Source organism: Delphinapterus leucas, chromosome 16, assembly GCF_059928025.1.
Source record: "Delphinapterus leucas isolate spDelLeu-1000000601 "Yukka" chromosome 16, BTC_Dleu_Yukka2, whole genome shotgun sequence".
NCBI lineage: Eukaryota > Metazoa > Chordata > Mammalia > Artiodactyla > Monodontidae > Delphinapterus > Delphinapterus leucas.
In genome coordinates, this window is record NC_143144.1 from 26,101,198 (window position 1) to 26,115,041 (window position 13,844).

Consider the following 13,844-nt stretch of genomic DNA (forward strand, 5'->3'; position numbering starts at 1 on the left):
GGTGGGATGCACTGTGGAAGAAGGAATGATTTAGGAGATAGCCCGTGGCCCTTTCACCCCACTGGGTGACTGGTGCCATCCGTTCTCCATTTAGGTTTACAGGGGTAACAGCCTGAGCTACTTTGCCTGCATTTCCCCTAAGCTATCATTAGCTGATAAAGGTAGCTACGTTGTGATTCAGAAACTTGGGCATCTCTTGGGCACGGCCTACTGCAACCTTAGGTCGCTGGTGGCAAACCTGTTTTACCCAACTCTGCTCAGTTTGTAGTGACTACCTGGATCTCTGCTTGAACAGGATTCTACGGCAGGTCTGACCTCAGGGAGTGTGCTGTGATTGATTATTGATGTCTGTTCTGAGTCCAGGAGGAGAGAGGGCAGCGCATGTGCCTCAGGTGTGCTAAGCCTGAAGAGACCAGTCTTTCCAAACATATTACGTTGTGGGGTTATTCCAGTGATCTGTTGTTGCAGAAAAATGATCCCAGAGCATGGTGGCTGAAAACACTACCACTGTCTCTCGTGGTTCTGGGAGTCAGCAGGCTCACCTGGCAGCTCTGGTTGGCCCTCTCTCATGTGGCTGTAGGCAGCTGGGGCCTCCGCGGGGCACCTCTCTCTCCGTCTGTCTCTGTCCCTCCCCTCGGTCTCTCGCAGGTAGCAGAACTTTTCATGTTGTGGCTGAAGAGCAGGCGCCCCAAGAGAGCAAGGCAGACGCTGCATGGTTTTGGTAACCTAGTCTCTGCAGTCACATACTGTCCCTTCTGCCCACTCAGTTTTAAGGGACCAGGGACCGCACCTTTCAATGGAAGGAATGTCAAAGAATTTTGCACGCCTCTTAAAACCAAAGTGAAGGCTGGACGAGCAAGAGGGAGGATGGTCTGAGACGGCCTGGGGGCCGAAAGCCAGCTGGCCCCTAACCTGCCTGCTCTTGCCTGTCCCTGGCACACGGGGCTACGGTCAGTGTCCTGGCAGGAGGAACGCAGCCTCCAGAGATCACGCCCAGAAGGAGGCAGGGGATGGAGTTATGAGCCGGGTAGAGCTGGGTCCCTGGCAGTGACTCAGAAGAGAAGGTATGAGGAAAGGAAGGGCATGCAAGAAGAGGACAACAAGGAAGAGGTGACGGAGCCATGGCGGTGGGCAGTCCCTCGGCCTCTCGCCGCCCTGTCTCCTTTCCAGGCCCCTATCGTGATCCTCTGTCCAAAGTGGAGGTCAGGAGATGCGCGCAGGACCACAGTGCCAGGAAGGGCTGGCCTGAGCTGGCGTCTTACCTGGCACTGCCCGCTCTGTGGTCGTGAGGTCCAGCAGGCCGGAAGCCAGCCGGGACTGGGGATCAGCGGCAGCGGGGAAGGCCCAGCCTCAGGGCCCTGGGCGAATAATCTCTGATCATCGCAGTTAGCATTCCCAGCACTCAGAGCCCTCGGAGGCATTCTCTGCTTTAATCTGCAGTGGCCAAGAGCGGCAAATTTATTCCCCTGTTTTACAGATGGGCAAACAGGCTGACAGAGGTGACCTGCCCAAGGTCATGTGGCCATCAAGAGGTTGGAGGCAGGATTGAACTGGGACCCTTCTCCCCCCACATCTGTGCGTGGAACCTCTGGGCCCCCTGCCGCCTAGTTCTCCAGCTTCGCGGGACCCCTCCCTGCAGCCAGAGCTGCATCTCAGGCTTTATAAGCGGGAGCCCGTTTCTGCCCTGGCTTCAGGCTACTGGAGGGAAAGAGGTGGTGAAGAAGGCCTGGGTCTGTCTGCAGTGGGCACTGCCCTCCCGAGCATGGCTGGGAGCTGGCTCTGAGGGCTCAGTGTTACAGGGCGTCCTCCAGAAGGGTCCTGCCCACGCCAGGGCCTGCCTGTGCCCTTTCCCGGCTCCAGGAGAGGGGTGAGGGCCATGTGGAAAATGCTCCCAGCCTCTGTCTGTTTCTGGATTGTGGGAAGATGGTTTGGAGCTAAGCTGTTTTCTATTTAATGTGCGAGATTGAAATGTCCCCTTTTCTCCCCTCCTGGAGAACCCTGGCTTTATCTAAGCGGCTCATCCATAATCGCCAAGTGTTTTATTATGTTAAATCTGTAGCATCATAAATACTTATGAGGAGGATTTACATTTTGGAGACTTATGAAGAAATCAGTCCCCTGGGGTCCTGAGCCCTCGTGAGCAAGGGAGGGAAGCTGGCAGCCTGGGTACATCTGGCAGCCCTCTCCAAGAATCTCATATCACTATGACCTGCCCCAGGGTCCCAGGGCTGGAGCTGTCACTTCAGACATCCCCTGTGCCAGAGCAGAGCCACCAAGCCTAGGGCAGCACTTGTCTAGACTTTCCCTAAAATCCCAACAGTGTTACCACCCCCTGGGCCGCTGTCCAGGTGGAAGAAGCAGAGAGTAAGGCAGTGTGCCCCCCGCTAGTGGATATGGGGTGGACTTGCACGGGCACATTTTATAAAGCTTTACAAGCATTGACAATAGCCCCAGGCAAGACCCCTGAGGGCTTGGAGCCCCTGCAGGGAAGCTCCAGCTGAGAATGGGTTCTGCAGCTGGCAACTAGCTGGCGAGGAGGAGACCTGTGCAGGTCAGGGATGTGACCCGGGGCGGAGGGGGGGGCATAGCTGGGAGCTGCGTTGCTTTTGTGATGCACTTGGTGTTTACCTCCTCCTCTCTCACTCTGCCCTCCTCTCCCTGCCCTGGGGGTGCCTGGGTAAGAAGTCCCCCAGCTCTCTCCAAAGCAACTTTCCTGTTCAGGCAACTACTTAACCTTGTTTTGACAGGCACAGAGAGCTTCTGGGGTGCCAGCAGCATTCCTGGGGGGGACCTTTCCTGCGTTGCATCTGGGAGGAGGTGGTTGGAGACAGAGGCCATTCCCAAAGCTGGCTGGGATCGCTGCTGCTGTTTCCAGCTGTCTCCCTGCCATGCTGAGGGGGTCAAAAAGCAGAGCGTGAAGGGGAGCTTGAGGCCCAGCGTGCACTGCTGGGACCCCTTAGTTATCAATCTGTGCATCCAGCAGGTGTTTACCAGGTGCCTGCCAGGCCCTATGCCAGCCCTGGGGGTGAGAACGAGACGGGGCCCTGTCCCTGTGCCGCTTCTCACGTCTCCTAGTCTGTCCTTCGCCGCCTTCTTGCCCCAAGGAACTGCTAAAACTTTGGGGCATTAGTCCCCAGCCTTTCTCTCCACTTGAATTTTTTCAGATTTAGAAGCATAAACTGGAAGAAACCTGAACTTTTTCTTGTCCCACCTCTTCTTTTTCAAGGAAACTGAGGCCCAGAAAGGTTGAATATTTGCCTGGGGTCACACAGTGAATTGGTGGCAGAGTTGGCAGGGTTTCTGTCTCTGGACTCAGGCTCTGTGCCCCTGTGGCTCTTATCTTTGGGGTGGGTGGGGAAGCTGCAGCTCCTGGGAGAGAGTTGGGCGGGGGGGTTTGTGTGACAGGGTTGAGTGTGTAGCATCACCCTGAGCATCAGAGTAAGGCCTGACCACCAGCCTTCAGGGCACCTGGTATGCATTTAAAATAGGTACTCAGGGGCCCCTGGGGTCCAGGTGCTCACCTGACTGCCCACCAGCTCCTGCCCAGGCCAAGTCCCCTGCAGACCCTGGGAAGATGTGTCTTGATGTGGAGTTTCTCAGAAGCAGACCCTGGAAAAAGGATTCAAGTGCAGGTAGTTTATTTGGGGGGCCACAATAGGAGAAGGGGGGAGACTGGGAAGGGCTGGCAGCCAGTAAAGGAAGCCTTATCAAGCCAGCTCCCATAGAAGGTGACCGAGCTTCGGCTGCTCAGAACTCTGGCAGCCAGTGTGGAACACACCTGAGGGGGTGGGAGCTGGGGTATTTATCCACCCACTTCCCCATCATTGGCTGAAGGCTGTTCTTGGGAGGTGTTAATCAATCACCTGTCACTTGCAACCTGCTTCCTGGTAAGAGGGGAGGGCAGGAGGGCAGGGCACCCATTGCTCAGGGGTGGAGTCTCTCTGTCGCTCCCCAACTGGAAACCCTGATGTGCCTCTATGTGTTGGTTGGCACTCTTGGTAACAAAGGAAAGAGACACAAAAAGGATTTTCTCATTCTTTCCTTAGAAAATTAAAGTCAGGGCTGCCTCCATTGCTGGATCTAGGGGAGTATAAGCGTCCTTCTCATCCGCCGGCCCTGAGCTCTGTGTGTGCCTACTTGGCTTCATCTCAGATGTGGCCTCTCCCCATGCAGCTGGCCAGATAGGAACCAGCAGCCCCCGACACAGTCCTGGCAGAGACCCAGCTTCTACCTTTGAGTCCCAGCGATGACTGACTGGCCCTGCCTAGGTCACATGCTAACCCCTAACCCAATCCAGTGGCCAGAGGTATGGGTGGGACACCCTGATCACCCCAGACCAGGTCGTGTGCCCTCATTTGTGGATGGGTTGGTGTGGACAGTTTGACCGTCCACCTCCGCAGGACAACTTGGCATGGAAGGAGTGCTCTTGGTGGGAGGGATGCTGGCAGACAAAGCCTGCATGCCCACTCCACGCCCCACTCTGAGGAGCAAGTCTTGGCACTTATCAGTTGGACCAGGCCCTCCAGGGTGGGGCTCCATGTCTGTCTGGTATCCTCTGCTCCCAGTGTCACCTGCAGCCAGAGTCCATTTTAATTCCCTGAGTGTGCTACGCTCTCTCTCACAAGATATGTGCACTCACATCCAGACGTACCTTACGCTCCAGCTTAGGTATCGCCTCCAAAAAACCTATGAGATGCTCAGAGTGGGTGTCGTGCCCCTCAGACGTGCCCAGGATGCCCTATGGCCCTGCTGATGGAGCACTTTGCACACTGGAGCAAAATGCCTGTCCCTCGTCTGTCCTGTGTCCTGGGCATCCAGCCCAGCGCTGGACACACAGTAGTTGGCCAGTGTTATCTGTGGAATGAACACACCAGAGAGGACGCGACTTAGCAAGACAGCCATGGGCTGGGGCTCAGCAGACCTGGGTCCTCATCCTAGCTCCTCACACCACAACCTTGAACTGTCCCTTCACTTCCTCAGGCTTCCTTCTGCCCCTGACACAGCCCAGGCAGCACCTGCTCTCCCTTCAGCCAAGGATAGGAAGGAAACTCAAATTAGCCTGGGGCCACAAAAGCACCTTGAAAAAATCCTTTCTTGCTTTTCATGCTCATCATTTCACACCTCTTTATGTATGTATATATTTTTTTCTACCTTTCATGTCTTTCTTTTTTTATCCGAAAGAAATTTGTATATAACTAATCTGGGTTTTTCTCCCAGCTGCCACCCACTGGTTAGCAGGAAAATTAACTAAACATCCAATCTGGTTTAAAGCTTAGTCTAATGTGATGATTTAAACAGCCTCTTTAGATGATAGTCTCTCTCCCTGCAATAAAAATGCAGTTTCACAGAGAGCTAGGCTTCCCTGCTTCTCCCTGCAGGACGGTGTCTGGGCAGATTGGAGTCTGGGGGAGGCGTAAGGCTTACATGCAGGAGTGGGGTTGGATGGGGGTAGCTGGCTCTAGCTTGGCGTCAGCTGCTGTCCATGACAACTGAGCCCATCACAGGAGCCTCCTTCTGCCCTGGCCACCTGTTCTGGGCCACCCATATTCCCTTCATTCCCAGGGAGGCAGTAGAGTGTCGTTCTGAGAGCACAGGTGGGAGCAGCTGACTGACCTTGGGCAAGTTGCTTAGCCTCTGTGACCTCGGTTTCCTTATCTGTATATGTGGGGTAGGTAAGAATACCTGTTTTGTGGAGCTGGTGTGAGAATTCAACAAGTTAGCATTTAGAAACCACTTAGAAGGGTACCTAGCACAAATGAAGTACTATCTCAGTGTTTGCTTTGATGACGACAGTGATGGTGATGATTTTCTTCTCTTCTCCCTTCTCTCCCTGCCACTGCTAAGTTTTGGGGGAAGGAATCCAGTGGGTGGTTGTTCTGTTTAAGCACTAGACAAAGCCAGCGGGAGCTCATCCCCGTGGCAGGAGGAACGGGGGTCTTGCCTCAAGATCCCTCATCTCCTGTCCTTGAACCTCACAGCAAGATGAAAAGAAGCAGCATCTGAGAACATTTGCCCTGAGCTGGGTACTGCTGCCTGACTCTATACACTCCCCGCCAGAGATCCTCACAACCACACCTTCAGGTAGATTGATTCTCCTTTCTTTTGTACAGACGCAGAAGCTGAAACCGGAATGATAGAGTCACTAATCCAAGTCCACACAGGACTGTGAGCCAGGAAGGCAGGATTCAGACCCAGGCCTCCTGACTGCGGAGTGCACAGTCCCAGCCACTGAGCACACCTGCTTCCCTTAAGAATGTTCACCAAGCCCAGCCTGGCATGGGAGGCCCGAGGGGGTCTCTAACCGCTTCTGGTATCCTCACCTTAGGGTTCCGATTCATGTCCGCGTGCTGGCCTCGCTGACTGTCATGCTGGCCATCTTTGTGGTGATGACCATGCTGGTAAAGGTGGACACCTCCTCCTGGACTCACAGCTTCTTCGCCGTCACCATCGTCTGCATGGCGATCCTCAGCGGCACCTCCACCATCTTCAATAGCAGCGTCTTTGGCATGACTGGTTCCTTCCCCATGAGGAATTCCCAGGCGCTGATATCAGGTGAGAGCGGGGGTCCAGACGACTGAGCAGGTCAGTCTACTTGGGGGTTATTTGAAGGAGCCAGAGGTGAGCATGTGGTAGCCCTTCCAGAAAAAGAAATGAGTGTTAGTTGTGTTTCCATGATCTATTATTGTGTTAACAAAGCACGTGAAAACTTCTTAGTGCCTTAGAACAGTAAGAATCATTTCTTTGGCCCGTGTGTCTGCAGTTTGGGTAGAAGTTCGCAGGGACAGCTTTCCTCCTCTGCTCCACGTGGCCTCAGCCAGGATAGCTCGCCTGGAGCTGGAGGATCCACTTTCAAGATGGTGTGCTCACCCAGCTGGTGTGGTGGTGCTGGCTGTTAGCTGGAAGCTCAGCTGGGGCTGGGGCTGGGGCCAGGGTTTCTCTCCATGTGGTCCTCACCACGGCTGCCTGGGCTTCCCCGTAGCATGGCCTCTGGGTTGCAAGAACAAGCATCCCAAGAGGCCCAGGCAGAAGCATTATTTCCTTTTATGACTTAGCCTTGAAAGACATTTAGGGGCACTTCCACTATAGCCATAAGCCTACCTGGATTCACGGGGAGAAAACACAGACCCACATATCTCAGTGGGTGAGTATGAAAATCATACTGTAATGGGAGGGGAGACATAGTTGCAGCTCCTTTTGGAAAATACAGTCTGCCTACCAAGTGCATTTCCTGAACCAGCGTTCCTTTCTTTCCCTCCCTCCTCTCCTCCTTTCCCTTCTCCTGTCCCCTTTCCTTCTCGTTATTTTTCCTTTCCCCTACCTTTTCCCCCTTCTTTTCTCCATCTTTTCCCCCCCTCTATCTGTACTTCCTTCCTCTGTAATTTTGTAGAAGACCTACTATGTGCCAGGGATTCAAAGATGAACAGGACTCAGCCTCCCAGGAGCTGATAGCCTAGTCATAAACTCCTCTGTTACCCTGAACTTTGGCATTTTATGGGGCTGCTGACATGACTTGGGCTGACCCCTTTAACTAAAATTTTGATCCTAACCTAAGCCTGTTGCCTAGACCTCAGCAGTTCTGTTCTCTCACCCAAATGTCTCAACAAGATAAAAAGGAGCTGGGTCAGGAAGAATCTGTGCTTTCCCAGGAGACCACCGCCCCTTAAAGCAAGATTGGGAGCTTAGCTGCTCTGTTCAGTGTCTCTGCATGTCCATGTTGTGTGAAGAGGTGCAGTAAGCATTTGCCCACTTGAGAAGCATCTTGCGAAGAATCTTCTCTGTGCCCATTAATCGATAATGCCAAGTAGTATGTGACAGGGATGACAAATACCTGGACACGTGTATATCTCCTCCCTGTTCCCACACCAGTGCCAGACATCACTAATCGATCTGTATCTTTCCTCCTAAGTGTCTAAATCCTTCTCAGCATAGCACTGGAGACACTTACTGTCAACAGATCAGAGCTCAAATCTGTTTGCCATTTTTGATGTAAGATTAGGCTTCTGGCTGTATCCTCAGAGAAACCCTTGGGCGTAAAGTAAAATAAAAGTGGACCCATCGCTAAGTTTCCTGAGTACAATCAATATGCCCCTAGCAGTGCTTCAAGAAGGGCATGCCTAAGCTGAGGCAAGTGGCCACTGAACACTGGATTTAATCCCTTCGGTCATCCTGGTCTCTTGTCCCCTCATCTCCCTCCATACTGCTAGAGGATTTTTCAATATAACAACCTTGCTGGCTCTCTCTCCAGGAGCCAGTGACCAAACACACCGATATGTTGGCAAGGCGCCCTTCAGGTTCATCTGGCCACCTGCAAACCTTCCAGAGAAGGAGACTCTCCCGTGCATTTTTAAGAAAGTCCATTTTTGAAAAAGTAGAGAAATCTAGTACTCACACTTCAGTATTAATTACCCTGGGCCCTAAAACGTTGTCACCACTGTGTGCAGTTCCCAGTGGGCACCCGTCACCCTGGAAGATGTGAGGTGTCCCGATCTCCCAGAGGCCTCAGTGCCACTCACCAGCCCCCGTTGTTTTTTGTCCAGAGGAGCCCATCTGTGAATTCTGTGTGTGTTGGCATCTGAGGAACAATTCATTTGTTTTGTACTGGTGTTTTTTTAAGTCCCTCGTTTGCATGTATTTCCATAACTGATGAGATAAAAGTAGGGAGTCATGAAGGATGAGCTCCCGGAGGCCTGGTTTGTTGTTGATGATAATATTATAAATTCTCTACAAGTTGGGAAGAGAGAGAGGAAAATCAATAGGCAGTGATGTTAAGATCTCTTCCTCAGGGCAGCTAGGGAATGTCTTACGGAGTTTAACTCCAGTTCTTACAAATCACCCAGGTGGGGATTACAGCTTCTCAGAAGTTGGCACCCTCTTGGCAAAGAGTTTACCCTGTTGTTGCTGTTTTGATGTAGGAAGGACAGAAATAACGAAACACCTAATTGGGAATCTGAGAGGATTTATATGGCACCTCTCAGTACCAGACACTGTCCTGCTTTACATGTAATGATCCTCTTAATCTTCGTAACAGCCCTAAGAGGTGGGCTTTAACATCCCCATTTTACAGACAAGGAAACGGAGGCACAGAGAAGTTAAGTGACTTGCTGAAGGTCACACACATAGAAGTGGTAGAGCCAGGGTTGGACTCAGATGTTTTGATTCTAGAGTCTGTGCTAGAATTAAAACATCACTATGCTAACTTTCATTTCTTTGCTCTCCTCTCAGATCCCAACCTCTGGCCCCACCCAGGCTAATAGAACTCACATTGAGAAGGTTGGGGAGAAAAAGAGCCACAGAGGTGTCAGTCAGAGTGTGGGTGAGGCAGCGAGGATGGGCATCGTGGTGGACGAGGGCCCAGCTGTCGCTCTCCCACCTCTGCTCTGTGCAACAATGGGCAGTGAAGTGGTGCCTGGTCAGACCTGCCAAGTAATGACAAAGCAGCTCGTGCCCACACGGACCAGTTGGCTGTTTGCAGTCAGTGGCCCTCTTGCCTCCTTGAGACTCAGTATCCTGATCCTCTAACGCAGGCAAATCCATCCGTGCAGCCAGGCAGTCCTGTATTCACAGGCACTTACTGCGTTGATCCTATTGGACGCGCCCATGTATTCATTGTTTTTCCCATTCACTGTTTCCATTTCCATCCCACTGTAGTCTCATGGGAGGGACAGGACAAGTGTGAGTCCCATCTTCCAGGCAAATAAACAGGCTGTGACCATGTATAAGCTCTGACTCGTGGCCAGCACCAGTTGACCACCCACGGTTGTGAGGGTTCAACAGAGAAGAAAGACACATGGCCTGCCTCCCAGAAGTGACTGTGATTGTGGTGAGGAAGGGGGCTGACATTTGCAGAAAGCCTGCTGTGTGCTGGGCTCTTTCTAAACATCATCTGATTCAGGCCTTGCTCTGCAAGGCAGGTGTCGTTGTCCCCATTTTACAGATGAGCAAACTCTGGTCCCAAGAAGTCATGTTGTCCCCAGGTCACAGCGAGCAAGTGGCAGAGTCAAGGGTCAGATGTACATCTGTTTGGCTCCTGGACCCATGAGTCCCCTCGGCTAGGTTGTGCTGTCTCTTCTGTTAGGTAGCAGAGAAAGATGTGGTGCCACGTGGTCACCTGGGCCACGTGCCGAAGCCCTCGGCAGGAGAGCACATTCCATGTGGTGGGGCAGTTGCGTGCATGCGAGTGTGTGTATGAGTTTGGGGTAGCATGGTGTGTGAGTATATAGGAGTGTGTTACTGAGTGTGTGTGTGTGTGACAGTGTGGTTTGAGACTGTGTGTCGGTGTGTGTGTGTGTGAGAGCTTGTGGTAGCCTATGTATGTGTATGTGATTGTGTGTGTGTTAGCGAGCGTGCATGCGTGTTCACACGTGTATGGTGCACAGCTGCCGTGGGGTACAAGGTAAGCTCCATGAGCTCCTGGGTGGCTTTCTAACCGGTAAGGACTCCCCATATCGGCTGGCCTCGCTCGAGGCAGCGGGGAGCCTGTGCTCGGACAGGCCGGAGCCTCTTCCATGCCCCTTGGAGAAGAGCTGGGCTGGGGATACCCTCCCAGAGTCAGAAAGCTCACGGCTGCAGGACCCTCCGGGTCTGCCAAGGCCTCGCCGTGCTGTGAGAACAGCAGCGTTCTTCTCAGCAGCGACAGCGTGGAGCTGGAGTGGAGCGCGGGCGGCCCGAGAGGCAGGGAGGACGGGCCCGCCCTGACCATCCGTGGGGGTCCCACGCTCTCTGCAGGAGGAGCCATGGGGGGCACCCTCAGTGCCGTGGCCTCGCTGGTGGACCTGGCGGGGGCCAGTGACGTGACGGACAGCACCCTGGCCTTCTTCCTGACGGCGGACGTCTTCCTGGTGCTCTGCATCGGGCTCTACCTGCTGCTGCCGCGGCTGGACTACGCCAGGTGAGGCCCGCGCTAGCTCTCTGCGGCATCCTTCTCTCATGTATGCTTATACCTTTATCCTGTCTGCTTGAGTTCTTCTGTCCTCTAGCTAGAGCCCATGTTCGTTTCCTGGTTTACTGCCCGTCTCCCCGCTGGAGTGTGACCTCCCCTGAGGGCAGAAATAGAGTGGGTTTTGCTCTCTGCTGTATCCCATGCCTCGAGCTGTGCCTGGCTCGTAGTCGTTGCTCAGTAAATTGGCTGGGCCGTTGGACGTGAGAAGTTGGCTTTGCGTAGACAACCCCCGGAGTCTGCGTGTTTTCCGTCAGAGAGGGCAGGCGGCGGAAGTGGGACCTGAGCAAGGATAATGATGAAGAGTAGCTCCTTGGGCTGCGCACCTCCCCTGCTCCTGCTCTGTGCTCAGCCCGGCCTCACGGGGCTTCTTAAAGCTCACACACCCGCTTCTCATGGGGGCAGCACTGTGACTTATCGTAATTGCGCCCGTTCACACATGAGAAAACCAGGCTCAGAGAGGCTGAATTACTTGCCTGAGTCCCACAGCCCGTCGGCAGCAAAACCAGCATTGGAGCCCAACTCCAAACCTCTGATTCTAACCCCCGTCTCTCGGGGCCTCTCGACCCTGCGGGACCGCTTTCCTCGCCTTAGTCTCTCTCGCTCTCTCTCTCCTTCCTCCTTTTCCTTTTTTGCTTCCTGCTGCTCTTTAAAAAATGACCCGTGACTTTTTCTTGCTTTTTATTCTTTTCAATGCATTTTCATAACCATTGTCGTATTTGATATAGGAATGGCAGGAATTATATTCCCCATTATACAGGTGACTAGACGGAGACAGAGAAGGCCAGGTGCTTGGCCTGTGGTCCCACAGCGTGTGAGCCGCAGAGCTGGGCAAGAGCGCAGGTCCTGGCTCTGCCGGATCCACGGGAACCGATTTGGTGTGGGGGGCACTGAGCTAAGCAGTCCATTTTTTCCCCTTAGGATATATGACAGCCTCGTGCAGTTTTTACTGTATTTTCCCATTTTACCAATGAGGAAACTGAGGCTTTGGAGAGTTAACAGACATGCCCAGGTTTCTTACCTGGTGAGTCGTAGGTGGGCATTGGAACCTGGAGCCGTTTCCCGGCTGCACCATTACCACTGCATCCTGCTGCACCCCTGGCTTGTGACGGCGAGGTCCTTCCTCACCACTGACTCCTCCTGTCCCTGTGAGAGTCGCCTCGTTAGTCCCCAGAGCCCCCTGCCTTCGCCAGAATCCTGAATCTGCCGGGGCAGGTCGCTGTCCCCAGTTAGAGGATCGTTGGAACTTCAGCTGCCCTCCGTGGCCTCAGGAGGATAAAGGGGGACTGAGTGATGATACCATGTACGCCAGGGGGCTACAGACCTGAGTCTGCCCACCCGCTCCCTGCCCCTTCAGGGCTGTCATCAAAAGTTACCCAGCTGTGCTCCACGATGATGCCCCTGTGATTCCTGGGGTCTGACTGGCTCGCTGTCCCCCAGCCCCTCATGTACTGCCTGACACCTTGTTGCTGCTGACTAAATTATTTTGAGTCAATGAACAGAAGGCAGGAGGTTCCCACTACTCCTGCTGTTTCCCTGTGTCCTGTTTCAGGGAGCCTCGCGTGGGCTGTTTACACCGGGGTGGCCAACCTTCCTTGTTTGCCTGGGACTGAAGTCCCAGGGGTTCCCAGGACTGGGAGCTTTCAGTGCTAAAACCAGGATAGTCTCGGGCAAACCAGGACAGGTGGTCACCCTAGTTTTCAGTCTCACTTAAGCAAGCCAAAATCCTTTCCAGCTGAGCATGTGAGACAAGAGAACAACCCAGGGCTATGCCAGCCCATGGAAGTTTCTATTTCTTTGCATATTAACACTTGGGTCAAGGCTTCTGGGTTTACAGAAACCCACCTGAGGATGGAGCTTTAGAGCTGTGCTCCCAGGGCTGCTCAAACTAAATCTTACTTAAAAGGGAGCCCATAGGTGCTGCACCCAGGAGGGCTGGGCTAGGCTGCCCCATCCCACTCAGGAGGAACTGAGCCTCACGCAGTGGTGGGAGCTGCTGACTGCGGTAGGGTGCAGTTAGATTTGGACGAACTTATGAAGAAGAGCTTTGACCAGAAGAACTTGGTGGGCAGCTTCCTCAGAGCAGACTAAGGCAAGGACTTGATGCTGAGTAGAAGCAGAAGTAAGAATAGTCCTTTCTCTAAATAGTGATTGGGAAACAAGACAAGGTTTAAGACCAAAGTGCTCAGCTCAGCATTACATGGAAAAGTGATTCTGGGGAGGATTCCTCCCAGTGACTCGCTTATGGACAGTATGTAGGCTCTTAGGATGGGAAGGCTGGCAGGGATCTCAGAAACTACAGCTACAGAGCCTCTCCATTTTACAGAGGAGGACACTGAGGCCCCGAGAGGGGAGTACCTGGCCTAAGGTCACGGTGGGGAGGCAGAAGTAGTGCTGAAACCAGAACCCCGCTATCACCAACCTGCTGTTCTCCCCGGCACCACACCAGTTCTTCTGTTTGAGATATATTAATACAATCAGCCCGTGTCTCCTGGTTTTTAGGCACCCAAGGCCCAGAGAGGTTGAGTGACTCAGGAAAGGTCACACCGCAATGCAAAGAGACCCAAGCCTTTTCTACTCTGGTCAGAGTAGCAGAAATTGAAAAAATTGATCATATTCAGTGTTGAGTATATGCAGGAAAAGATACTTTTATAGGCTTATCAGTTCTTTCAACAATTATGTTTTGAAGGGTTATTGTGTGCCCAGAGATTTAGCTGGGAACAGCCAAATGTGTCTTTGCCCCAGAGAGCTGTCTTCTACTGAAGGAGACAGATGATAAACCAGTAAACCAACACAATGATTATAAATTGTGGTCAGTTCTTTTTAGAGAAACAGGTGCTCTCATGGAGATTGAAGGGTTAGGTTACTTTAGTTAGGGTAGGTAGGTGGTACAAAGCAGAGATAAATT

General features: G+C 53.0%; 1 protein-coding gene across 1 annotated transcript in view; it reads left to right on the forward strand.

Moving 5' to 3' along the window:
- The window catches only part of SLC29A3 (solute carrier family 29 member 3), an 82,102-nt gene that overhangs the window by 43,458 nt on the left and 24,800 nt on the right, over positions 1-13,844 (forward strand). The window contains exons 5-6 of the mRNA XM_022590814.2: positions 6,326-6,552; positions 10,726-10,888. Of these exons, the coding sequence (XP_022446522.2) occupies positions 6,326-6,552; positions 10,726-10,888 (390 nt within the window). The remainder of the gene's footprint in view (positions 1-6,325; positions 6,553-10,725; positions 10,889-13,844) is intronic.